Raw genomic sequence first — 27,917 nt, forward strand, 5'->3', positions numbered from 1 at the left:
TACCGCATGCTAATTTCAGAGGTTGGGTGTGTGGTCTGTATTCTTTATGGGGTGTCCTGAAGCAGGTTGTACTGTGAATACTGTAGGTTGGGGGAATTATATAAATGGGCAGAACTTAACATGGGTTCTCGTTGTCACCCGTGTTGTGAGATCTCGCCCCTTCTCTACCCTAGAGTGGGCAGTAAACTGGCAGCATGGCAGTGACCTCTAGAACCTCTAGAACGGTGCATATGGATCTTACTACAGGTTACAATTATTAATCATCCGATTTACCCAGAGTAACATAAAGAGGTCACTTACCCTCCTCCTTCCATGAATGTGAAGACAGCGACACGGAGACGGCAGTCACAGCGAGAAGACACATCACCCGGCTAAGACATTGTGCCAAGCTGCTCATCTGGAAGAAAACACAGAGAGGATCTGAAGAGCAGGGTCATTTGTCATATGAATGGGAACATCTCCAGACTGACGCGTTTTACAAGCTTTCAGCGCAGGATATTTAAGCTTCTGTGTTTGCCTGACAGAAGATATTCTTACACTGACCACACTGTAACAAACCCTAATATAAATAACAATGCCTCCATTCACTGGCACCAAGCAGAGATCTCGAAAATGGTAAAATGAAGACAATTACAGAAATTGCAGGACTCAAACAAGATGTATATAAAATCTGAACGTAAGTGATAAACCCTGAGAGCTGGTACAAGATCTACACTTGCTGACAGTGAATAGAAATGCACAGAGGCTGCAAAATCCCATCCACCTAGACCTTCTAAAACAGCAGGAGTTACATACAGTGTAAGTAGTACTGTGCAGTGCCTATAGGTACAGTATAAGAAGTAGTACTGTGCAGTGTCTATAGGTACACAATAAGAAGTACTGTGCAGTGCCTATAGGTACAGAATAAGAAGTAATGTGCAGTGCCTATAGGTACAGAATAAGAAGTAGTACTGTGCAGTGTCTATAGGTACAGAATAAGAAGTGGTACTGTGCAGTGCCTATGGGTACAGTATAAGAAGTGGTACTGTGCAGTGCCTATAGGTACAGAATAAGAAGTGGTACTGTGCAGTGCCTATAGGTACAGAATAAGAAGTGGTACTGTGCAGTGCCTATAGGTACAGAATAAGAAGTAGTACTGTGCAGTGCCTAAAGGCACAGAATAAGAAGTAGTACTGTGCAGTGCCTATAGGTACATAATAAGAGGTAGTACTGTACAGTGTCTATAGGTACAGAATAAGAAGTGGTACTGTGCAGTGCCTATAGGTACATAATAAGAAGTTTTACTGTGCAGTGTATATAGGTACAGAATAAGAAGTGGTACTGTGCAGTGCCTATAGGTACATGAGAAGTGTTACTGTGCAGTGTATATAGGTACAGAATAAGAAGTGGTACTGTGCAGTGCCTATAGGTACAAAATAAGAAGTGGTACTGTGCATGCCTATATGTACAGAATAAGTAGTACTGTGCATGCCTATAGGTACAGAATAAGTAGTACTGTGCAGTGCCTATAGGTACAGAATAAGTAGTACTGTGCAGTGCCTATAGGTACAGAATAAGAAGTAGTACTGTGCAGTGCCTATAGGTACAGAATAAGAAGTAGTACTGTGCAGTGACTATAGGTACAGAATAAGAAGTAGTACTGTGCAGTGCCTATAGGTACAGAATAAGAAGTGGTACTGTGCAGTGCCTATGGGTACAGTATAAGAAGTAGTACTGTGCAGTGCATATAGGTACAGAATAAGAAGTGGTACTGTGCAGTGCCTATAGGTACAGAATAAGAAGTGGTACTGTGCAGTGCCTATAGGTACAGAATAAGAAGTGGTACTGTGCAGTGCCTATAGGTACAGAATAAGAAGTGGTACTCTGCAGTGCCTATAGGTACAGAATAAGTAGTACTGTGCATGCCTATAGGTACAGAATAAGAAGTAGTACTGTGCAGTGCCTATAGGTGCATAATAAGAAGTGGTACTCTGCAGTGCCTATAGGTACAGAATAAGTAGTACTGTGCAGTGCCTATAGGTACAGAATAAGAAGTGGTACTCTGCAGTGCCTATAGGTACAGAATAAGTAGTACTGTGCAGTGCCTATAGGTACAGAATAAGTAGTACTGTGCAGTGTCTATAGGTGCAGAATAAGAAGTAGTACTGTGCAGTGTCTATAGGTGCAGAATAAGAAGTAGTACTGTGCAGTGTCTATAGGTGCATAATAAGAAGTAGTACTGTGCAGTGTCTCTTCTAGCAGACTCAGCTGCAGATGTGTAATGATTGAGAGGCCTCTCACTTATGGTTTACTCAAAGTCTTTTCAGATTCCAAGATACCATTTACCAAAACATAAACATAGCAGAGCAGCCAGAATAGAAAAAGCAGAGCACAGTACAGCAGAGCACAGTACAGCAGAACACAGTACAGCAGAGCACAGTACAGCAGAGCTCAGTACAGCAGAGCACAGTACAGCAGAGCTCAGTACAGCAGAGCACAGTACAGCAGAACACAGTACAGCAGAACACAGTACAGCAGAACACAGTGCAGCAGAGCTCAGTACAGCAGAGCACAGTACAGCAGAGCTCAGTACAGCAGAGCACAGTACAGCAGAACACAGTACAGCAGAGCACAGTACAGCAGAGCACAGTACAGCAGAGCTCAGTACAGCAGAGCTCAGTACAGCAGAACACAGTACAGCAGAGCTCAGTACAGCAGAGCACAGTGCAGCAGAGCACAGTGCAGCAGAGCACAGTGCAGCAGAACACAGTACAGCAGAGCACAGTACAGCAGAGAGCAATATAGTAAAGCGCAGTGCAGTGCAGCATAACAAAATATTTCAGAGTGTAGAACAGCAGAACACAGTACAGCAGAACACAGTACAGCAGAACACAGTACAGCAGAGCTCAGTACAGCAGAGCACAGTACAGCAGAGCACAGTACAGCAGAGCACAGTACAGCAGAGCACAGTACAGCGAACACAGTACAGCAGAACACAGTGCAGCAGAACACAGTGCAGCAGAACACAGTGCAGCAGAACACAGTACAGCAGAGCACAGTACAGCAGAACACAGTACAGCAGAGCACAGTGCAGCAGAACACAGTACAGCAGAACACAGTACAGCAGAGCACAGTGCAGCAGAACACAGTGCAGCAGAACACAGTACAGCAGAACACAGTACAGCAGAGCACAGTACAGCAGAGCTCAGTACAGCAGAGCACAGTACAGCAGAACACAGTACAGCAGAGCTCAGTACAGCAGAACACAGTGCAGCAGAACACAGTGCAGCAGAACACAGTGCAGCAGAACACAGTGCAGCAGAACACAGTATAGCAGAGCACAGTACAGCAGAGCACAGTATAGCAGAGCACAGTACAGCAGAGCATAGTACAGCAGAGCACAGTGCAGCAGAGCACAGTGCAGCAGAGCACAGTACAGCAGAGCACAGTGCAGCAGAACACAGTACAGCAGAGCACAGTGCAGCAGAGCACAGTGCAGCAGAGCACAGTACAGCAGAGCACAGTACAGCAGAGCACAGTGCAGCAGAGCACAGTACGGCAGAACACAGTGCGGCAGAACACAGTACGGCAGAGCACAGTGCGGCAGAGCACAGTGCGGCAGGGCACAGTACAGCAGAGCACAGTGCAGCAGAACACAGTGCAGCAGAGCACAGTGCAGCAGAACACAGTACAACAGAGCACAGTACAGCAGAACACAGTACAGCAGAACACAGTACAGCAGAGCACAGTGCAGCAGAACACAGTACAGCAGAGCACAGTGCAGCAGAGCACAGTACAGCAGAACACAGTACAGCAGAACACAGTACAGCAGAGCACAGTGCAGCAGAGCACAGTGCAGCAGAGCACAGTGCAGCAGAGCACAGTACAGCAGAGCACAGTACAGCAGAGCACAGTGCAGCAGAGCACAGTACAGCAGAGCTCAGTACAGCAGAACACAGTGCAGCAGAGCACAGTGCAGCAGAGCACAGTGCAGCAGAGCACAGTGCAGCAGAGCACAGTACAGCAGAACACAGTGCAGCAGAGCACAGTACAGCAGAGCACAGTACAGCAGAGCACAGTAATGCAGACTGCAGTATAGCAGAGCACAGTGCAGCAGAGAGCAATAATGCAGAGCACAGTGCAGCAGAGTGTAGAGCAGCAGAACAGCATAGACGGGTTATTCCATCTTCTCCTACTATTCCCTGTACCCGTCCTAATCTAAGCTTTACCGACTCCCACAGACGCAGCATCTTTACTGGTGATAATTGTGCAGTTTATTATATATGATGGATTCTTCTTACTATTTATAGTCTCTGCATCTTCCCACTGCTCCCCTATAGCTTTTTACATCCTGAATTTACTGATTCATGAACAGAATGTCAGAACTACAGTGAAGACTGACATCTAAATAGGAAGTTGACAACTAACAATAGTCGGAATGATATGACTGACATTTCAAATAATAATTACATCAGTTACATCGTACAATTTCTGACAACAGAATGGCGGGTATAATAAGTGTACAGGCGCCAGCACAGCAGGTATAATAAGTGTACAGGCGCCAGCACAGCAGGTATAATAAGTGTACAGGCGCCAGCACAGCAGGTATAATAAGTGTACAGGTGCCAGCACAGCAGGTATAATAAGTGTATAGGCGCCAGCACAGCAGGTATAATAAGTGTACAGGCGGCAGCACAGCAGGTATAATAAGTGTACAGGCGCCAGCACAGCAGGTATAATAAGTGTACAGGCGCCAGCACAGCAGGTATAATAAGTGTACAGGCGCCAGCACAGCAGGTATAATAAGTGTACAGGCGCTAGCACAGCAGGTATAATAAGTGTACAGGTGGCAGCACAGCAGGTATAATAAGTGTACAGGCGGCAGCACAGCAGGTATAATAAGTGTACAGGCGGCAGTACAGCAGGTATGATAAGTGTACAGGCGCCAGTACAGCAGGTATAATAAGTGTACAGGCGGCAGTACAGCAGGTATGATAAGTGTACAGGCGCCAGTACAGCAGGTATAATAAGTGTACAGGCGGCAGCACAGCAGGTATAATAAGTGTACAGGCGCCAGCACAGCAGGTATAATAAGTGTACAGGCGTCAGCACAGCAGGTATAATAAGTGTACAGGTGGCAGCACAGCGGGTATAATAAGTGTACAGGTGGCAGCACAGCAGGTATAATAAGTGTACAGGTGCCAGCACAGCGTGTATAATAAGTGTACAGGCGGCAGCACAGCGGGTATGATAAGTGTACAGGCGCCAGCACAGCAGGTATAATAAGTGTACAGGCGCCAGCACAGCGGGTATAATAAGTGTACAGGCGGCAGCACAGCGGGTATGATAAGTGTACAGGCGCCAGCACAGCAGGTATAATAAGTGTACAGGTGGCAGCACAGCAGGTATAATAAATGTACAGTAGGCAGCACAGCAGGTATAAAAAGTGTACAGGCGCCAGCACAGGAGGTATAATAAGTGTACAGGCAGCAGTACAGCAGGTATAATAAGTGTACAGGCGCCAGCACAGCAGGTATAATAAGTGTACAGGCGCCAGCACAGCAGGTATAATAAGTGTACAGGCGCCAGCACAGCAGGTATAATAAGTGTACAGGCAACAGTACAGCAGGTATAATAAGTGTACAGGCGGCAGCACAGCAGGTATAATAAGTGTACAGGCGGCAGCACAGCAGGTATAATAAGTGTACAGGCGGCAGCACAGCAGGTATAATAAGTGTACAGGCGGCAGCACAGCAGGTATAATAAGTGTACAGGCGCCAGTACAGCAGGTATAATAAGTGTACAGGCGCCAGCACAGCAGGTATAATAAGTGTACAGGTGCCAGCACACTGGATATAATAAGTGTACAGGCGCCAGTACAGCAGGTATAATAAGTGTACAGGCGCTAGCACAGCAGGTATAATAAGTGTACAGGCGCCAGTACAGCGGGTATAATAAGTGTACAGGTGCCAGCACACTGGATATAATAAGTGTACAGGCGGCAGCACACTGGGTATAATAAGTGTAAAGGTGGCAGCACAGGAGGTATAAGTGTACAGGCGGCAGTACAGGAGGTATAATAAGTGTAAAGGTGGCAGCACAGCAGGTATAATAAGTGTACAGGCGGCAGCACACTGGGTATAATAAGTGTAAAGGTGGCAGCACAGGAGGTATAAGTGTACAGGCGGCAGTACAGGAGGTATAATAAGTGTAAAGGTGGCAGCACAGCAGGTATAATAAGTGTACAGGCGGCAGTACAGCGGGTATAATAAGTGTACAGGCGGTAGCACAGCAGGTATAATAAGTGTACAGGCGCCAGCACACTGGGTATAATAAGTGTACAGGTGGCAGCACAAAAGGTATAATAAGTGTACAGGTGCCAGCACACTGGGTATAATAGGTGTAGAGGCGCCAGTACAGCAGGTATAATAAGTGTACAGGCAGCAGCACAGTAGGTATAATAAATGTACAGGCAGCAGCACAGCAGGTATGATAAGTGTACAGGCGCCAGCACAGCAGGTATAATAAGTGTACAGGCGCCAGCACTGCAGGTATAATAAGTGTACAGGCGCCAGCACAGCAGGTATAATAAGTGTACAGGCGGCAGCACAGCAGGTATAATCAGTGTACAGGCGCCAGCACAGCAGGTATAATAAGTGTACAGGCGCCAGCACAGCAGGTATAATAAGTGTACAGGCGCCAGCACAGCAGGTATAATAAGTGTACAGGTGCCAGCACACTGGATATAATAAGTGTACAGGCGCCAGTACAGCAGGTATAATAAGTGTACAGGCGCCAGCACAGCAGGTATAATAAGTGTACAGGCGCCAGCACAGCAGGTATAATAAGTGTACAGGCACCAGTACAGCAGGTATAATAAATTACAGGCGGCAGCACAGTGGGTATAATAAGTGTACAGGCGCCAGCACAGCAGGTATAATAAGTGTACAGGCGCCAGTACAGCAGGTATAATAAGTGTACAGGCGCCAGCACAGCAGGTATAATAAGTGTACAGGCAGCAGTACAGCAGGTATAATAAATTACAGGCGGCAGCACAGTGGGTATAATAAGTGTACAGGCGCCAGCACAGCAGGTATAATAAGTGTACAGGCGCCAGTACAGCAGGTATAATAAGTGTACAGGCGCCAGCACAGCAGGTATAATAAGTGTACAGGTGCCAGCACACTGGATATAATAAGTGTACAGGCGCCAGTACAGCAGGTATAATAAGTGTACAGGCGCTAGCACAGCAGGTATAATAAGTGTACAGGCGCCAGTACAGCGGGTATAATAAGTGTACAGGTGCCAGCACACTGGATATAATAAGTGTACAGGCGGCAGCACACTGGGTATAATAAGTGTAAAGGTGGCAGCACAGGAGGTATAAGTGTACAGGCGCCAGCACAGCAGGTATAATAAGTGTACAGGTGCCAGCACACTGGATATAATAAGTGTACAGGCGCCAGTACAGCAGGTATAATAAGTGTACAGGCGCTAGCACAGCAGGTATAATAAGTGTACAGGCGCCAGTACAGCGGGTATAATAAGTGTACAGGTGCCAGCACACTGGATATAATAAGTGTACAGGCGGCAGCACACTGGGTATAATAAGTGTAAAGGTGGCAGCACAGGAGGTATAAGTGTACAGGCGGCAGTACAGGAGGTATAATAAGTGTAAAGGTGGCAGCACAGCAGGTATAATAAGTGTACAGGCGGCAGTACAGCGGGTATAATAAGTGTACAGGCGGTAGCACAGCAGGTATAATAAGTGTACAGGCGCCAGCACAGCAGGTATAATAAGTGTACAGGCGGTAGCACAGCAGGTATAATAAGTGTACAGGCGCCAGCACACTGGGTATAATAAGTGTACAGGTGGCAGCACAAAAGGTATAATAAGTGTACAGGTGCCAGCACACTGGGTATAATAGGTGTACAGGCGCCAGTACAGCAGGTATAATAAGTGTACAGGCGCCAGCACAGTAGGTATAATAAATGTACAGGCAGCACAGCAGGTATGATAAGTGTACAGGCGCCAGCACAGCAGGTATAATAAGTGTACAGGCGCCAGCACAGCAGGTATAATAAGTGTACAGGCGGCAGCACAGCAGGTATAATCAGTGTACAGGCGCCAGCACAACAGGTATAATAAGTGTACAGGCGCCAGCACAGCAGGTATAATAAGTGTACAGGTGCCAGCACACTGGATATAATAAGTGTACAGGCGCCAGTACAGCAGGTATAATAAGTGTACAGGCGCCAGCACAGCAGGTATAATAAGTGTACAGGCGCCAGCACAGCAGGTATAATAAGTGTACAGGCAGCACAGCACACTGGGTATAATAAGTGTAAAGGTGGCAGTACAGCGGGTATAATAAGTGTACAGGCGCCAGCACACTGGGTATAATAAGTGTAAAGGTGGCAGTACAGTGGGTATATTAGTTGTACAGGCGCCAGTACAGCGGGTATAATAAGTGTACAGGCATCACAGTGGGTATAAACAGTACATGATCCACATCCTCCATCTGAATTACTGGAGGAATTCAGAGATTTACAGTCGCTCACGGACTGTTTATTACATTAGACTTTGCTGCTGCGCAGATGTCAGGGGTTTGCTCGCAGGACACTCGGCCATCGTCAGCCGTTTCCTGAACATCAGGCCGCGTTGTAGGAACATCTTGTCCCTGGACTGTTTTAGCTGTAATATGGAGATGTCAGTGGCTCATAAACTATCTGACGGATGCCATTTCAGTGTCCACAGGGGGCGCTATCGTAATCTGGGTGACCCGTGCTCCTTCGATTCTTCTCCTCACCATGTATCTAGTCTCGTTATTTCATTCATGAACCAGGAGGCTCAGGATAAACACAGCTATATATCCCATCCAGATGCTGCATGCAGAGCAGTTAATTACGGGAAGACACAGCGGCTATAAATGATATGTCCATCATATGGTATAAGCCCTGTGAATATTATCCAGAACGATCCGTGCATGGCCAGGTCTGTAGATGATATGGACACATGCACAGTGACAACACTTCCAGTATATAACACCATATGATATCATAGCTGTAAGAGATGTCATGATATTCCATACAGCACAATACATATTACACCATCATATACCATAAAGCAGTACACAGCATCATTATCACACAGCGGTAACTCATATACAGTAGGACCATGCTGAACCATGATACTATATAACCCCATATTTACCTCCATATAACATTGGACACCACTTTACAGAATAGTATACCATGTAATATCACCATTATACTGTATTAAACTGTGCTAAAACATATGACAAAATGATAACATATATCACCATTTTAGACCACTTTACACCATATAACACTATATTACATGATGACATACCGTATGATACTGTATGTCAAGTATTCCACATTGTAATGTACTATATTACATGATTTTACCCCATCGTGTACAATCCAGCAACATATTTTATCATTACACAACATCACATCGCAGGTTATGAACACATTATACCATTATATACCATATAAAGTAACTATATTCTATTATTATATACCATATAACTCCATATTCTACCATTCTACACCATATCAAACTATATTATACCATTATATACCATATCACAGCATATTATACTATTATATACCATATCACACCATATTATACTATTATATACCATATCACACCATATTATACCATTATATACCATATCACACCATAACATACCATTATATACCATATCACAGCATATTATACTATTATATACCATATCACACCATATTATACTATTATATACCATATCACACCATATTATACCATTATATACCATATCACACCATAACATACCATTATATACCATATCACAGCATATTATACTATTATATACCATATCAAACTATATTATACCTTTATATACCATACAATTCCATATTATACTATTATATACCATATCACAGCATATTATACTATTATATACCATATCACACCATATTATACCATTATATACCATATCACACCATAACATACCATTATATACCATATCACAGCATATTATACTATTATATACCATATCACACCATATTATACCTTTATATACCATACAATTCCATATTATACTATTATATACCATATCACACCATATTATACTATTATATACCATATCACACCATATTATACCATTATATACCATATCACACCATAACATACCATTATATACCATATCACAGCATATTATACTATTATATACCATATCACACCATATTATACCTTTATATACCATACAATTCCATATTATACTATTATATACCATATCACACCATAATATACCATTCTACACCATATCAAACTATATTATACCATATTATACCATTATATACCATATCACAGCATATTATACTATTATATACCATATCACACCATATTATACCATTATATACCATAATACACCATATTATACCATCATGTACCATATCACACCATATTATACCTTTATATACCATACAATTCCATATTATACTATTATATACCATATCACACCATAATATACCATTATATACCATATCACACCATATTATACCATCATGTACCATATCACTCCATATTATACCTTTATATACTATACAATTCCATATTATACTATTATATACCATATCACACCATATTATACCATTATATACCATAGGACAGCACATTATATACCATAATACACCATATTATACCATCATGTACCATATCACACCATATTATACCTTTATATACCATATAACCTTTATATTATATTATTATATACCAATACATGAAAATACAGACAAGTAATTTGAAGAACCTAATATATGATTCTGGACAATGACCGGTCACACAGGAGGGAGCAGGTAAGTCCTCCGTGCTGTATATTATCCACAGACGTGCGCTCTTCAGCTGGTTTCGTACCTCCCATAGGTATACATGGAGCTGGACACGTGCATGCTCAGCCATCACTCCACACAAGCCCTCCCCACTCCATGATAGGAACAGGGTCCCCCATTGTACAGATTTGTGGGGTCCCAGCTGTTAGACCCTTCACCTCTCCCCTTTCTCAATGTGGGAAAACTCATTTACAGAGCTCCACCACATCAGAATGAAATCTTTGGTCGTCCCTTGGATACGTCCTGTTCGGCTACATCCACAAGATCCCACCTCACCTCCATTCACTATGACGTCCAGACACAACTGGAAGTGGAAACAGTGGCACCGATTCTGTCTGGTTATTCTAATATCACTCCTGACCAGTCCGCCACACACATGGCGACTACCATTGGTCTGTTACCATTCTGTCCCCCTGGCCTTCAGACTCCGGCCGCAGGCTACAATCATTGACACAGATTGGACAGATATCTGTATGTGTTGAATCCACCTGATAGAGAATGGAGTGTATGGGCAGAAAAATATGGAGACCCTCAGGATGGACTCGAATCTGATCAACTAAAAATGCATGAATGGAGCTACCGGCTGAGAACTGGTAAAAGAAGGGTTAATGGGTATAAAAGATCATGAAAAGTCCTCCATTGTCAGAAGACACAACAGAGAGAGCAGCAGCAGATCCTGGAGAGCCACCTCCAGCAGAGGACACCAGGGTCTTCAGCCAAGGAATGTCAGGGCCAACAATGTATCCATCTGTCACCATTAGCTCAAGCTGCATCAATGTATCCAACATCACACAACAGACTGTCCATGAAGGAGAAGAGCCAGGGCAGAACAATCACTCCCATCAATCTGACACAACCTAAGTTGTAGACAAAGCATGTACAACAAACGTGAGGCCAACATGGAGAAAAGTCTGGAAAGGGATGCTTGGTCATCTGGAGGGGGGCGCTGGGTGCTCTGGAGGGTGGTGCTCTGGAGGGTGGTGCTGGGTGCTCTGGAGGGGGGTGCTAAGTGCTCTGGGGGGATGCTGGATGATATGGAGGGGGGAGCTGGGTGCTCTGAAGGGGGAGCTGGGTGCTCTGGAGGAGGGTGCTGGATGCTATGGAGGGGGTGCTGGGTGCTCTGGAAAGGGGTGCTCTGGAGGGGGGTGTGCTGGAGGGGGTGCTTTGGAGGAGGTGCTGGGTGCTCTGGGGGGGATGCTGGATGCTATGGAGGGGGGTGCTAGGTGCTCTGGAGGGGGAGCTGGGTGCTCTGGAGGGGGGTGCTGGGTGCTCTGGAGGGGGAGCTGGGTGCTCTGGAGGGGGATGCTGGATGCTCTGGAGAGGGGTGCGGGGTGCTCTGGAGGGGGATGCTGGGTGCCCTGGAGGGTGGTGCTGGGAGCTCTGGAGGGGGATGCTGGGTGCTCTGGAGGGGGATGCTGGGTGCTCTGGAGGGGGGTGCTGGGTGCTCTGGAGGGGGGAGCTTGGTGCTCTGGAGGGGGTGCTGGGTACTCTGGAGGAGGATGCTGGGTTTTCTGGGGGGGCATGCTGGGTGTTCTGTAGGGGGGTGATGGGTGCTCTAGAGGGGGATGATGGATGCTCTGGAGAGGGGTGCGGGGTGTTCTGGAGGGGGATGCTGGGTGCTCTGGAGGGGGACGCTGGGTGCTCTGGAGGGGTACGTTGGGTGCTCTGGAGGGGGATGCTGGGTGCTCTGGAGGGGGATGCTGGGTGCTCTTGAGAGGGGTGCTGGATGCTCTGGAAGAGGGGTTCGGGGTACTCTGGATGCTCTGGAAGAAGGATGCTGGGTGCTCTGGAGGGGGTGCTAGGTGCTCTGGGGGGATGATGGGTGCTCTGGAGAGGGATGCTGGGTGCTCTGGGGGGGATGCTGGGTGCTCTGGAGGGGGAGCTGGGTGCTCTGGAGGGGGATGCTGGGTGCTCTGGAGGGGGAGCTGGGTGCTCTGGAGGGGGAGCTGGGTGCTCTGAAGGGGGATGCTGGGTGCTCTGGAGGGGGACGCTGGGTGCTCTGGAGGGGGACGCTGGGTGCTCTGGAAGAGGGGTTTGGGGTGCTCTGGATGCTCTGGAAAAAGGATGCTGGGTGCTCTAGAGGGGGTGCTGGGTGCTCTGGGGGGATGATGGGTGCTCTGGAGAGGGATGCTGGGTGCTCTGGGGGGGGATGCTGGGTGCTCTGGAGGGGGAGCTGGGTGCTCTGGAGGGGGGTGCTGGGTGCTCTGGAGGGGGGTGCTGGGTGCTCTGGAGGGGGGTGCTGGGTGCTCTGGAGGGGGGTGCTGGGTGCTCTGGAGGGGTGTGCTGGGTGCTCTGGATGGGGTGCTGGGTGCTCTGGAGGGGGGTGCTGGGTGCTTTGGAGGGGGGTGCTGGGTGCTCTGGAGGGGGAGCTGGGTGCTCTGGAGGGGGAGCTGGGTGCTCTGGAGGGGGAGCTGGGTGCTCTGGAGGGGGTGGCTGGGTGCTCTGGAGGGGGAGCTGGGTGTTCTGGAGGGGGAGCTGGGTGCTCTGGAGGAAGACGCTGGGTGCTCTGCAGGGGGATGCTGGGTGCTCTGGAGGGGGGTGCTGGATGCTCTGGAAGAGGGGTTCGGGGTGCTCTGGATGGTCTGGAAGAAGGATGCTGGGTGCTCTAGAGGGCGTGCTGGGTGCTCTGGGGGGGATGATGAGTGCTCTGGAGGGGTATGCTGGGTGCTCTGGAAGGGGTGCTGGGTGCTCTGGAGGGGGATGCTGGGTTCTCTGGAGGGGGGTGCTGGGTGCTCTGGAGGGGGAGCTGGGTGCTCTGAAGGGGGAGATGGGTGCTCTGAAGGGGGAGATGGGTGCTCTGGAGGGGGATGCTGGGTGCTCTTTAGGGAAATGCTGGGTGCTCTGGAGGGGGATGCTGGGTGCTCTGGGGGGATGCCGGGTGCTCTGAAGGGGGAGATGGGTGCTCTGGAGGGGGATGCTGGGTGCTCTTTAGGGAAATGCTGGGTGCTCTGGAGGGGGATGCTGGGTGCTCTGGAGGGGGATGCTGGGTGCTCTGGAGGGGGATGCTGGGTGCTCTGGAGGGGGGTGCTGGGTGCTCTGGAGGGGGGAGCTTGGTGCTCTGGAGGGGGTGCTGGGTACTCTGGAGGAGGATGCTGGGTTTTCTGGGGGGGCATGCTGGGTGTTCTGTAGGGGGGTGATGGGTGCTCTAGAGGGGGATGATGGATGCTCTGGAGAGGGGTGCGGGGTGTTCTGGAGGGGGATGCTGGGTGCTCTGGAGGGGGACGCTGGGTGCTCTGGAGGGGTACGTTGGGTGCTCTGGAGGGGGATGCTGGGTGCTCTGGAGGGGGATGCTGGGTGCTCTTGAGAGGGGTGCTGGATGCTCTGGAAGAGGGGTTCGGGGTACTCTGGATGCTCTGGAAGAAGGATGCTGGGTGCTCTGGAGGGGGTGCTAGGTGCTCTGGGGGGATGATGGGTGCTCTGGAGAGGGATGCTGGGTGCTCTGGGGGGGATGCTGGGTGCTCTGGAGGGGGAGCTGGGTGCTCTGGAGGGGGATGCTGGGTGCTCTGGAGGGGGAGCTGGGTGCTCTGGAGGGGGAGCTGGGTGCTCTGAAGGGGGATGCTGGGTGCTCTGGAGGGGGACGCTGGGTGCTCTGGAGGGGGACGCTGGGTGCTCTGGAAGAGGGGTTTGGGGTGCTCTGGATGCTCTGGAAAAAGGATGCTGGGTGCTCTAGAGGGGGTGCTGGGTGCTCTGGGGGGATGATGGGTGCTCTGGAGAGGGATGCTGGGTGCTCTGGGGGGGGATGCTGGGTGCTCTGGAGGGGGAGCTGGGTGCTCTGGAGGGGGGTGCTGGGTGCTCTGGGGGGGGGTGCTGGGTGCTCTGGAGGGGGGTGCTGGGTGCTCTGGAGGGGGGTGCTGGGTGCTCTGGAGGGGTGTGCTGGGTGCTCTGGATGGGGTGCTGGGTGCTCTGGAGGGGGGTGCTGGGTGCTTTGGAGGGGGGTGCTGGGTGCTCTGGAGGGGGAGCTGGGTGCTCTGGAGGGGGAGCTGGGTGCTCTGGAGGGGGAGCTGGGTGCTCTGGAGGGGGTGGCTGGGTGCTCTGGAGGGGGAGCTGGGTGTTCTGGAGGGGGAGCTGGGTGCTCTGGAGGAAGACGCTGGGTGCTCTGCAGGGGGATGCTGGGTGCTCTGGAGGGGGGTGCTGGATGCTCTGGAAGAGGGGTTCGGGGTGCTCTGGATGGTCTGGAAGAAGGATGCTGGGTGCTCTAGAGGGCGTGCTGGGTGCTCTGGGGGGGATGATGAGTGCTCTGGAGGGGTATGCTGGGTGCTCTGGAAGGGGTGCTGGGTGCTCTGGAGGGGGATGCTGGGTTCTCTGGAGGGGGGTGCTGGGTGCTCTGGAGGGGGAGCTGGGTGCTCTGAAGGGGGAGATGGGTGCTCTGAAGGGGGAGATGGGTGCTCTGGAGGGGGATGCTGGGTGCTCTTTAGGGAAATGCTGGGTGCTCTGGAGGGGGATGCTGGGTGCTCTGGGGGGATGCCGGGTGCTCTGAAGGGGGAGATGGGTGCTCTGGAGGGGGATGCTGGGTGCTCTTTAGGGAAATGCTGGGTGCTCTGGAGGGGGATGCTGGGTGCTCTGGAGGGGGATGCTGGGTGCTCTGGAGGGGGTGCTGGGTGCTCCGGAGGGGGATGCTGGTTGCTCCGGAGGGGTATGCTGGGTGCTCTGGAGGGGTATGCTGGGTGCTCTGGAGGGGTATGCTGGGTGCTCTGGAGGGGTATGCTGGGTGCTCTGGAGGGGTATGCTGGGTGCTCTGGAGGGGGTGCTGGGTGCTCTGGAGGGGGATGCTGGGTGCTCTGGAGGGGGATGCTGGTTGCCTGGAGGGGGGTGCTGGGTGCTTTGGAGGGAGATACTGGGTGCTCTGGAGGGGGATACTGGGTGCTCTGGAGGGGGTGCTGGGTCCTTTATGATGCCCCTCTTACCTTCACCTCCCCACAGTCACTTCCCCGCAGCTCAGCATAGTGGATAGAACTGCAGCTCTGGAGGCTTCTGCTTTGGAAAAACTCAAAAAACTCAGAGCGAATTGAGAGGAAAACTAGAAAAGTGAGAGAGTGCAGCAGCGCCTGCCAGGCTGCCCGGATCCAGCGCCTGCCCCTCCTCCAGCCCTGAAACCTGAGCCTGCCAAAAGTCCACAGAGGTGCAGCCGGGGGACAAGTCCTTCACTGCTGCCAGCCAAGCCCTCCCTGCCCCAGACTGCAAGTACATGTAGTACTACACACTGCACTCACTGCTCCCCAACATTACTGACACACTGCACTGCTCCCCAACATTACTGACACACTGCACTGCTCCCCAACATTACTGACACACTGCACTCACTGCTCCCCAACATTACTGACACACTGCACTGCTCCCCAACATCACTGACACACTGCACTGCTCCCCAACATTGCTGATACACTGCACTGCTCCCCAACATCACTGACACACTGCACTGCTCCCCAACATCACTGACACACTGCACTCACTGCTCCCCAACATTACTAACACACTGCACTGCTCCCCAACATCGCTGATACATTGCACTCACTGCTCCCCAAGATCACTGTCACACTGCACTCACTGCTCCCCAACATTACTGACACACTGCACTGCTCCCCAACATTATTGACACACCGCACTCATTGCTCCCCAAAATCACTGACACACTGCCCTCACTGCTCCCCAACATTACTGACACACTGCACTGCTCCCCAACATCGCTGACACACTGCACTCACTGCTCCCCAACATCACTGGCACACTGCACTCGCTGCTCCCCAACATCACTGACACATTGCACTCACTGCTCCCCAACATCACTGGCACACTGCACTCGCTGCTCCCCAACATCACTCACACATTGCACTCACTGCTCCCCAACATTACTAACACACTGCACTGCTCCCCAACATCACTGTCACACTGCACTCACTGCTCCCCAACATTACTGACATACTGCACTGCTCCCCAACATCACTGACACACTGCACTCACTGCTCCCCAACATTACTGACACACTGCACTCACTGCTCCCCAACATTATTGACACACCGCACTCATTGCTCCCCAAAATCACTGACACACTGCCCTCACTGCTCCCCAACATTACTGACACACTGCACTCACTGCTCCCCAACATCACTGACACACTGCACTCACTGCTCCCCAACATCACTGACACACTGCACTCACTGCTCCCCAACATTACTGACACACTGCACTCGCTGCTCCCCAACATCACTGACACACTGCACTGCTCCCCAACATCACTGACACACTGCACTGCTCCCCAACATTACTGACACACTGCACTGCTCCCCAACATTACTGACACACTGCACTGCTCCCCAACATTACTTACGCATTGCACTCACTGCTCCCCAACATCACTGACACACTGCACTCACTGCTCCCCAGCACTATTGACATACTACACTGCTTCCCAACATCACTGACACACTGCACTGCTCTCTAATATTACTGATACACTGCAAACTGTACTGCACTGCTCCCTAACACTATTAACACACTGCAGACTGCACTGCTATCCAAAACTACTGATACACTGCACTGCTCCCCAATGGTACAGACACCCTGCACTACTCTCTAACATTACTGACATACTCCACTGCTCCCGAACACTACTAACTCTCTGCAGACTGCACTGCTACCCAATACTGCTGACACACTGCACCGCTCCCCAAGATTACTACACTGGGAACTACCCCCCCCCCCCCCCCCGACTCATCATCAGTATAGGGGCTCATGCACACGACCGTGCCGGCCGTTTTTTGCGGTCTGCAAATTGCGGATCCGCAAGAAAGAGGATGCTACCCGTGTGCCTTCTGCAATTTGCGTAACCGAACAGGAGGCCCATTATAGAGAAGCCTATTCTTGTCCGCAAAATGGACAAGAATAGGACAGGACTCATAATTATTGCAGGGTCACGGAACGGAGCAACCGATGCGGACAGCACACTGAGGTTTTTTTTGCAGACCTATTGAAATAAATGGTTCCGAATACGGACTATATACGGAATCAAAATACCGTCCGTATACGGAACGCCAAAAACGTTCGTGTGCATGAGCCTTAACAGTCACAGATCTCCATAGTGTGAGGTCTTGAACAGAGAGCATCCTGTCCGTCTGCTGTTACAGTAAAGAATCCTCGTACTAAGTTAAAGCCCTGCTATAAATGACTACCACCTGGATTGTACTTACCTCTGATATATTTCTACATATAATCATATCAAAAATACTCTGCTGCCATGATTACAGGTGGATTTGGCCACCACACAGACCACTTCAATGGGGTCCCAGAGATTGGGGGACACCTGCTGCCCCTGGGAATCAGGTCACCCTTTCCCCCAGCAGTGGCATCACTGCATCCACATGCTCGGGATGCGGACACAGCGGATACAGAGGACACCTATACAGCTGACGCGGATACAGCGGACACCTATACAGCGGATGCAGATACAGAGGACACCTATACAGCGGAGGCGGATACAGAGGACACCTATACAGAGGAGGCGGATACAGAGGACACCTATAAAGTGGACACCTATACAGCGGACGTGGGTACAGAGGACACCTATACAGAGGACGCGGATACAGAGGACACCTATATAGCGGACGTGGATACAGAGGACACCTATACAGAGGACACATACACAGTGTAGGCGGATACAGAGGACACCTATAAAGTGGACACCTATACAGCAGATGTAGGTACAGAGGATGCGGATACAGAGGACGCCTATACAGCGGAGGCGGATACAGAGTACACCTATAAAGTGGACATCTATACAGCAGACGTGGGTACAGAGGACACATAAACAGTGGACACCTCTACAGCGGACATGGGTACAGAGGACACTTATACAGCAGATGCGGATACAGAGGACACCTATACAGCGGAAGCGGATACAAAGGACACATATACAGCGGAGGAGGATACAGAGGACACCTATAAAGAGGACACCTATACAGCGGACGCAGAACCAAAGGACACCTATACAGCAGAGGCGGATACAGAGGACACCTATAAAGAGGACACCTATACAGCGGAAGCGGATACAGAGGACACCTATAAAGAGGACACCTATACAGCAGACGTGGGTACAGAGGACACAAACAGTGGACACCTATACAGCGGACGCGGATACAGAGGACACATAAACAGCGAACACCTATACAGCGGACATGGGTACAGAGGACACCTATACAGCAGATGTGGATACAGAGGACACCTATACAGTGGACGCAGAACCAAAGGACACCTATACAGCGGAAGCGGATACAGAGGACACCTATACAGCGGACCCGGATACAGAGGACACATAAACAGCGAACACCTATACAGCGGACATGGGTACAGAGGACACCTATAAAGAGGACACCTATACAGCGGAAGCGGATACAGAGGACACCTATACAGCGGACCCGGATACAGAGGACACATAAACAGCGAACACCTATACAGCGGACATGGGTACAGAGGACACCTATACAGCAGATGTGGATACAGAGGACACCTATACAGTGGACGCAGATACAGAGTATACCTATACAGTGGACGCAGATACAGAGTATACCTATACAGTGGACGCAGATACAGAGTATACCTATACAGTGGACGCAGATACAGAGTAAACCTATACAGAGGACACCTATACAGCGGTAGCAGATACAGAGGACACCTATGCAGCAGATGCAGATATAGAGGACACCTATACAGTGGACGCGGATACAGAGGACACCTATACAGTGGACGCGGATACAGAGTATACAGTGGACACCTATACAGCGGACGCAGATACAGAGGACACCTATACAGCAGATGCAGATATAGAGGACACCTATACAGTGGACGCGGATACAGAGGACACCTATACAGTGGACGCGGATACAGAGTATACAGTGGACACCTATACAGCGGACGCAGATACAGAGGACACCTATACAGTGGACGCGGATACAGAGGACACCTATACAGCGGAAGCAGATACAGAGGACACCTATACAGTAGACGTGGGTACAGAGGACACCTATACAGCGGAAGCAGATACAGAGGACACCTATACAGCGGACGCAGATACAGAGGACACCTATACAGTGGACGCGGATACAGAGGACACCTATACAGCGGACGCAGTGCCTGCTGCTCTTAGCCGTCAGACAGACCAGAGCAGATCTACACTGAGAGATCCATTCTGTTCATCATGGGAACGGGGCCAGGTGAGTACTCATGTTGAAGACACTAAGGCCCCTTTCACACGGGCGAGTTTTCCGCGCGGGTGCAATGCGTGAGGTGAACGCACCCGCACTGAATCCTGACCCATTCACTTCAATGGTCCGCAGGTCCCGGGTGTCGGACCCTCACCGATCACATACTGATGAACTATCCTGAGAATAGGTCATCGGTATACAAAAGTCAGAAGGCCCCTTTAATAAGTATATAGCATATGGCCACCCAGTATATACCGTCCTGCGGGCGATGCTGGAAATCCTTGCGAACGTTATATTCCAGGCAGGACGTCGTCCCATGAAGCCTTATCTTGACCTTGACTTAAGGCGAAGTCCTGAGTAAATACGGCCTAATCACTGTGTAATTAACTTTCTAACACTGTGCATTGAACGCTCAAGACCTCCTCTTGCTTTCAGTGAATGGGAATGTTCGCAGTTTACATTCAGAGGCTAAAAACCAGCACAGGAGCAGCATGTGGATGCCAATGACGAATGCTTCCAGTCACTGACAGCAAGCAGAGGCAGTAGAAAGTTGCACAGCGAGGAGCTGTGTTAACACGTGGTTTGCGCCCTCTCTCGGTACAGGTCGTTGCATTCTGGGACATGTAGTGCTTTATCACATGTTGTACTGGGGGACGATGTAAGAGAAGAACTTCATCTCTCAAAATTCAATGCAGCAGCTAGACCGCGCGTTTTGGAAAAATAAAATAAAAATCCAATGAGTGAAACCAGCCTCAGGGGCTATGAACTCAGTGCTGAAAGATTTCGAGAGCAGCTCTGGAAGCGACTGGAGTATAATATATGATGTAACAGGAGAACCATGACTGCAGATCTGGCTGTGACTGGAGAGGAAGACAGAATGGAAAGTGGCAGCAAACTTTGAATGGACACTCGGCACAACATAAGCCGCGTCAACGTTTTCTGCAGCTGAAACACCAGAATTGTGATTGCAGCTCTCGGTGTGACTGGAGCACAGGAGCAGCTTAGCAGTAAGGGCTCATGCACACAAAGGTATTTTCTTTCCCTGTCCGTTCTGTTTTATTGTGGACCGTACGCGGAACCATTTATCTCAATGGGTCCGCAAAAAAACAAACAGAAGTTACTCCGCGTGCATTCCGTTTCCGTATAGCCGTGTTTCTGTTTCGCAAAAAAATAGAACATGTCCTATTATTGTCCGCAATTAGGGGCCAGCTGTTCCGTTCCGCAAAATACAGAATGCACACGGACGTTATCCGTATTTTTGGAGGACCGCAAAATACATACGGTCGTGTACATGAGCTCAAAAGCAATGTGGCTCAGCGAATGTATCCGTCCGCTGGCTTGCCTCCTGTGGCTGCCATCACACAGTCCTGTTTGGAGTTTTTGTAGCATTTTGCCCCCCAGCACCGGTAGCCCCTGCCGTTCATGTTCTCTGCCCCTAGTAGTGTGGTCCCCGGGAGCGTCTTGTACTGATTTCAGGCCATTGGCAGCACAGCAGATGTCTGCCCGCTGACCGTGGTTGGGCCGATCACATTTCACAGCTGGCAGTGAAGCCTGGAAACAGTAGAGCGGTGGGCACAGCCTCCATTTACCAAGGAATGCCAAGGGTAGATGAAGGCAATGCCAGGGAGGAAAAGCAGATAAAAACATTTACTGAAAACGCTGATAACATCAGAGATCCTTCTCCTGGAAAAGCCCCGCGTTACACGCAAGAAGGAAGACGCGTGTAAGAAGGCGCCTCGGGTTATCGGTGGAGTTCTCATCCACAGTAAGGTCTGATCCACCTAATAATGCTGGATGTAATACAGATAGTAATGGCGCCGGGCGCCGCCAGATCCTTCATGTTAAATTACTGTATCCCGAGGCCAAGCACATTAGAGACAGAAGTCCTAGAACGTCATCTCTACACCACCTGGAGGAGACGAGCGCTGACAGATCACTGATATCCCTATCACACCGCTCACAAATCACAGGAGAAGAAAGAACCAACACCTGCCCTGTCACCGGCAAGAGGAAGAGGTTCACATACTTATTAACAGACTGAAAACCACATTGTTCTAACCTGCAAGCTACTAATGAGGAATAATGAAGGAATATAATACTATATAACTACTATAATACTGCTCCTATGTACAATAATATAACTACTATAATACTGCTCCTATGTACAAGAATATAACTACTATAATACTGCTCCTATGTACAAGAATATAACTACTATAATACTGCCTCCTATGTACAAGAATATAACTACTATAATACTGCTCCTATGTACAATAATATAACTACTATAATACTGCCCCTATGTACAAGAATATAACTACTATAATACTGCCTCCTATGTACAAGGATATAACTACTATAATACTGCCTCCTATGTACAAGGATATAACTACTATAATACTGCCTCCTATGTACAAGAATATAACTACTATAATACTGCCTCCTATGTACAAGAATATAACTACTATAATACTGCTCCTATGTACAAGAATATAACTACTATAATACTGCTCCTATGTACAAGAATATAACTACTATAATACTGCCTCCTATATACAAGAATATAACTACTATAATACTGCTCCTATGTACAAGAATATAACTACTATAATACTGCTCCTATGTACAAGAATATAACTACTATAATACTGCTCCTATGTACAAGAATATAACTACTATAATACTGCCTCCTATGTACAAGATATAACTACTATAATACTGCTCCTATGTACAAGAATATAACTACTATAATACTGCTCCTATGTACAAGAATATAACTACTATAATACTGCCTCCTATATACAAGAATATAACTACTATAATACTGCTCCTATGTACAAGAATATAACTACTATAATACTGCTCCTATGTACAAGAATATAACTACTATAATACTGCTCCTATGTACAAGAATATAACTACTATAATACTGATCTTATGTACAAGAATATAACTACTATAATACTGCTCCTATGTACAAGAATATAACTACTATAATACTGCCTCCTATGTACAAGAATATAACTACTATAATACTGCTCCTATGTACAAGAATATAACTACTATAATACTGTTCCTATGTACAAGAATATAACTACTATAATACTGCCTCCTATGTACAAGAATATAACTACTATAATACTGCTCCTATGTACAAGAATATAACTACTATAATACTGCCTCCTATGTAGAAGAATATAGCTACTATAATACTGCTCCTATGTACAAGAATATAACTACTATAATACTGCTCCTATGTACAAGAATATAACTACTATAATACTGCTCCTATGTACAAGAATATAACTACTATAATACTGCTCCTAAGTATAAGAATATAACTACTATAATACTGCTCCTATGTACAAGAATATAACTACTATAATACTGCTCCTATGTACAAGAATATAACTACTATAATACTGCTCCTATGTACAAGAATATAACTACTATAATACTGCTCTTATGTACAAGAATATTACTACAATAATACTGCTCCTATGTACAAGAATATAACTACTATAATACTGCTCTTATGTACAATAATATTACTACTATAATACTGCTCCTGTATATAACGGTATGAGTACCATCCCTCTCCCTGCTGGTTGGTTTTCTGATGATGTTTGGGGAGGCGGTGTGTACATCGGGGTCGGTATAGTAGTAAGCTGTAATAATATCTTCCACTACCGTGGCGCAGCTATTGAACGGTACAATATGAACGGTACAGGCGGTGGACTCGGTGTTTGTCCTGTCCCCAGCTTGGAGCGGATGGTAAGCTCCTCAGAATCTTACAGTAACCAGGAGCTTTTCTGCCAAAGAATGTACAAAGCAGAACATCTTGCGGTGGTTAATCATTGTGCCAAGTACTTGGCTGCGGCCCCCCAGCCCGGAAGACTCGGAGGCCCCATGCTGTCATCATGGCTGTTCTGTAGGGCTTGGCTCCGCCATGGCACGGGCACAGAGCCCTGGGGGTGGCCCTTCTCAGCACCTCCATATTTCATGGGATGAATGGCACAGAGCTGCCCCCCCTCCTGCTCCTCGTTAACAGATTTACGGACTTTGGATGGTAATTGGGGGGGGGGACGATGTGGTAACCATATTAATAGTCTCTTGGCTGCGGGTGGAGCTGGCAATGGCCGACGTCTCCTGTGAATAAACACTGGGCGAAACAGCAGCAAGAGATGGTGAAGGATCAGCAAACAGACACGGTGACCACCGCCATGTGGTGCCACTTATCTGCCGCACTCACCCCTAGCTAATATGTAAAGCATCTCACAGCAGCACAGAGTATTTCCGGAGAGGAGCACTGATCATGGTGGAGGTCACAGGAGAGGAGTACTCAGCAGCACAGAGTATTTCAGGAGAGGAGTGTTCTGACTCTGTGGAAGGTCATAGACTAACTTACTAAAGGAGCAGGGTACTCAGCAGCACAGAGTATTTCAGGAGTGTGATGACCCTGTGGAAGGTCAGAGACTAACTTACTGAAAGAGCAGGGTACTCAGCAGCACAGAGTATTTCAGGAGAGAAGTGTGCTGACCCTGTGGAAGGTCAGAGACTAACTTACTGAAAGAGCAGGGTACTCAGCAGCACAGAGTATTTCAGGAGAGAAGTGTGCTGACCCTGTGGAAGGTCAGAGACTAACTTACTGAAAGAGCAGGGTAATCAGCAGCACAGAGTATTTCAGGAGAGAAGTGTGCTGACCTTGTGGAAGGTCAGAGACTAACTTAGTAAAGGAGCAGGGTACTCAGCAGCACAGAGTATTTCAGAAGTGTGCTGACCCTGTGGAAGATCAGAGAGTACCTTAGTAAAGGAGCAGGGTACTCAGCAGCACAGAGTATTTGAGGAGAGGAGGGTGCTAACCCTGTGGAAGATCAGAGAGTAACTCACAAAAGGAGCAGGGTACTCAGCAGCACAGAGTATTTGAGGAGAGGAGGGTGCTGACCCTGTGGAAGATCAGAGAGTACCTTACTAAAGGAGCAGGGTACTCAGCAGCACAGAGTATTTGAGGAGAGGAGTGTGCTGACCCTGTGGAAGATCAGAGAGTAACTTACTAAAGGAGCAGGGTATTCAGCAGCACAGAGTATTTCAGCAGAGGATTGTGCTGATCTTTTGGAAAGTCACGGTCCCAGTGTAACATAGTGGAAGGAGCAGGGTCCCCAGCAGCACAAAGTATTTCAGGAGAGGGGCACTGATCTTGTGGGAGGTCCCAGTCAGAGTGTTACATAATAGAAGGAGCAGGGTCTCCAGCAGCACAGAGGATTTCAGAAGGGGGCAATGATCTTGTGGGAGGTCATAGGAGAGCAGTGTGCTGATCTTGTGGAAGGTCAGAGACTGAGAGTAACTTGCTAAAGGAGCAGAGCCCTCAGCAGCACAGAGTATTTCAGGAGAGGAGTATGCTGCTCTTGGGGAGGAGGGGGGAGGTCAGTGACATGTCCATGAACATCCGCAGTCTCCACGTCTGAGGTCCGGGGCTGCAGCGATTCTGTCATTTTCCTTATACTAAAAATACTGAACCATCGGAAGTCCTTCCCGACGTTGGCTCACCCTAACCTCCGGGTGACCTGGGCTGGGTTGCACTGATTCTGCTGGGCTCGCGGAGGCCTGGCGTCTGGTGGACGCAGAGAGGAGACATGGCTGCTGGGCATCCCGACTTATCGCACCGCGTCCAGAGACGGATACTTGGGAGCAGCGGCCGGAGCCCGGACTGCGCTGTAATGGATGGAAGGCGCCGTGCATCCGTGTATCGGCCAAGTCTCCAGTGATGTATGGAGTCACGTGACTGGAGCACATAAGTCACTCTAGTCACATAAAAAAAAAATATATATTCATTTCAGCTCTGGGACCCCCAGTGATAATGAGACCAGGAGTTCATGACCCTCCGTTTAATAGGAGCCGTGGTCGAGCATGTGCGTTGCTGCTCCATTCACAGGGGAAAAATGACCCCCAAAACCTATTGGGACCCTGCAGCTGGACTCACATACTTGTCACGTATCCTGCGGCTTCTGGGTAAACAGAGTCCAGATTGTGCGTGTCGTGGACAATAACTTGAGCTGTAATACCGCCTCACTCCTCGTACTGAATGTTCTCCAAGAACTTTACTAACATGACAGGCATAATAAGGCAGCAGATTGGGTCAATATCTCCTCCAAGTCTGCACGAGATAATCCACACTGTGCCTGGTAACCAGCTACAACCACAGATCTGAACACACATCGTCCTATCTCATCCGCTGCATCCAATCCGCCCCGGGGTAGAATAACATTCAGGAGATAATAAATACCAGAAAATAATCCAGAGGCAAACAGGTCCCCAAGAGAAGTGACAGCTGCTTATCACAAGTCATTCATCCCCAGACAAAAAGAAGGAAAACCGATCCCTATAAATCCAAATAGCATCGTCATATCAATAAGAAAAAAGAGATCTGCACAATAAACCAACGTCACACAGAAGTCCCTGCACCAAATATTAACTACTATAACTCTGCCTCCAATGTAGAAAAATATAACTACTATAATACTGCTCCTATGTACAAGGATATAACTACTATAATACTGCTCCTATGTACAAGAATATAACAACTATAATACTGCCTCCTATGTACAAGAATATAACTACTATAATACTGCCTCCTATATACAAGAATAGAACTACTATAATACTGCTCCTATGTACAGGAATATAACTACTATAATACTGCCTTCTATGTACAAGAATATAACTACTATAATACTGCCTCCTATGTACAAGAATATAACTACTATAATACTGCTCCTATGTACAAGAATATAACTACTATAATACTGCTCCTATGTACAGGAATATAACTACTATAATACTGCTCCTATGTTCAAGAATATAACTACTATAATACTGCTCCTATGTACAAGAATATAACTACTATAATACTGCTCCTATGTACAAGAATATAACTACTATAATACTGCTCCTATGTACAAGAATATAACTACTATAATACTGCTCCTATGTACAGGAATATAACTACTATAATACTGCTCCTATGTACAAGAATATAACTACTATAATACTGCTCCTATGTACAAGAATATAACTACTATAATACTGCTCCTATGTACAAGAATATAACTACTATAATACTGCCTCCTATGTACAAGAATATAGCTACTATAATACTGCTCCTATGTACAAGAATAGAACTACTATAATACTGCCTCCTATGTACAAGAATAGAACTACTATAATACTGCCTCCTATGTACAAGAATATAACTACTATAATACTGCTCCTATGTACAAGAATATAACTACTATAATACTGCTCCTATGTACAAGAATATAACTACTATAATACTGCTCCTATGTACAAGAATATAACTACTATAATACTGCTCCTATGTACAAGAATATAACTACTATAATACTGCCTCCTATGTACAAGAATATAACTACTATAATACTGCTCCTATGTACAAGACTATAACTACTATAATACTGCCCTCTATGTACAAGAATATAACTACTATAATACTGCTTCTATGTACAAGAATATAACTACTATAATACTGCTCCTATATACAAGAATATAACTACTATAATACTGCTCCTATGTACAAGAATATAACTACTATAATACTGCTCCTATGTACAAGAATATAACTACTATAATACTGCTCCTGTGTACAAGAATATAACTACTATAATACTGCTCCTATGTACAAGAATATAACTACTATAATACTGCCTCCTATGTACAAGAATATAACTACTATAATACTGCCTCCTATGTACAAGAATATATCTACTATAATACGGCCTCCTATGTACAAGAATATAACTACTATAATACTGCCTCTTATGTACAAGAATA

At 47.8% G+C, this 27,917-nt stretch overlaps 1 protein-coding gene across 2 annotated transcripts in view; it reads right to left on the bottom strand.

The window, feature by feature from the left end:
• The window catches only part of IL11RA (interleukin 11 receptor subunit alpha), a 90,173-nt gene that overhangs the window by 37,508 nt on the left and 24,748 nt on the right, over positions 1-27,917 (bottom strand). Inside the window, exons 1-2 of one of the 2 annotated variants that reach the window (XM_040420841.1) lie at positions 15,780-15,948; positions 301-397 (exon numbers count right to left, since the gene is read on the bottom strand). In XM_040420841.1, the coding sequence (XP_040276775.1) occupies positions 301-397 (97 nt within the window). In that variant the 5' untranslated portion in view covers positions 15,780-15,948. Of the gene's footprint in view, positions 1-300; positions 398-15,779; positions 15,949-27,917 lie in introns of those variants that run through there. The other variant, XM_040420840.1, reaches the window with a different exon arrangement.

This window comes from Bufo bufo, chromosome 2 (genome assembly GCF_905171765.1).
Source record: "Bufo bufo chromosome 2, aBufBuf1.1, whole genome shotgun sequence".
NCBI classification, from domain to species: Eukaryota; Metazoa; Chordata; class Amphibia; order Anura; family Bufonidae; genus Bufo; species Bufo bufo.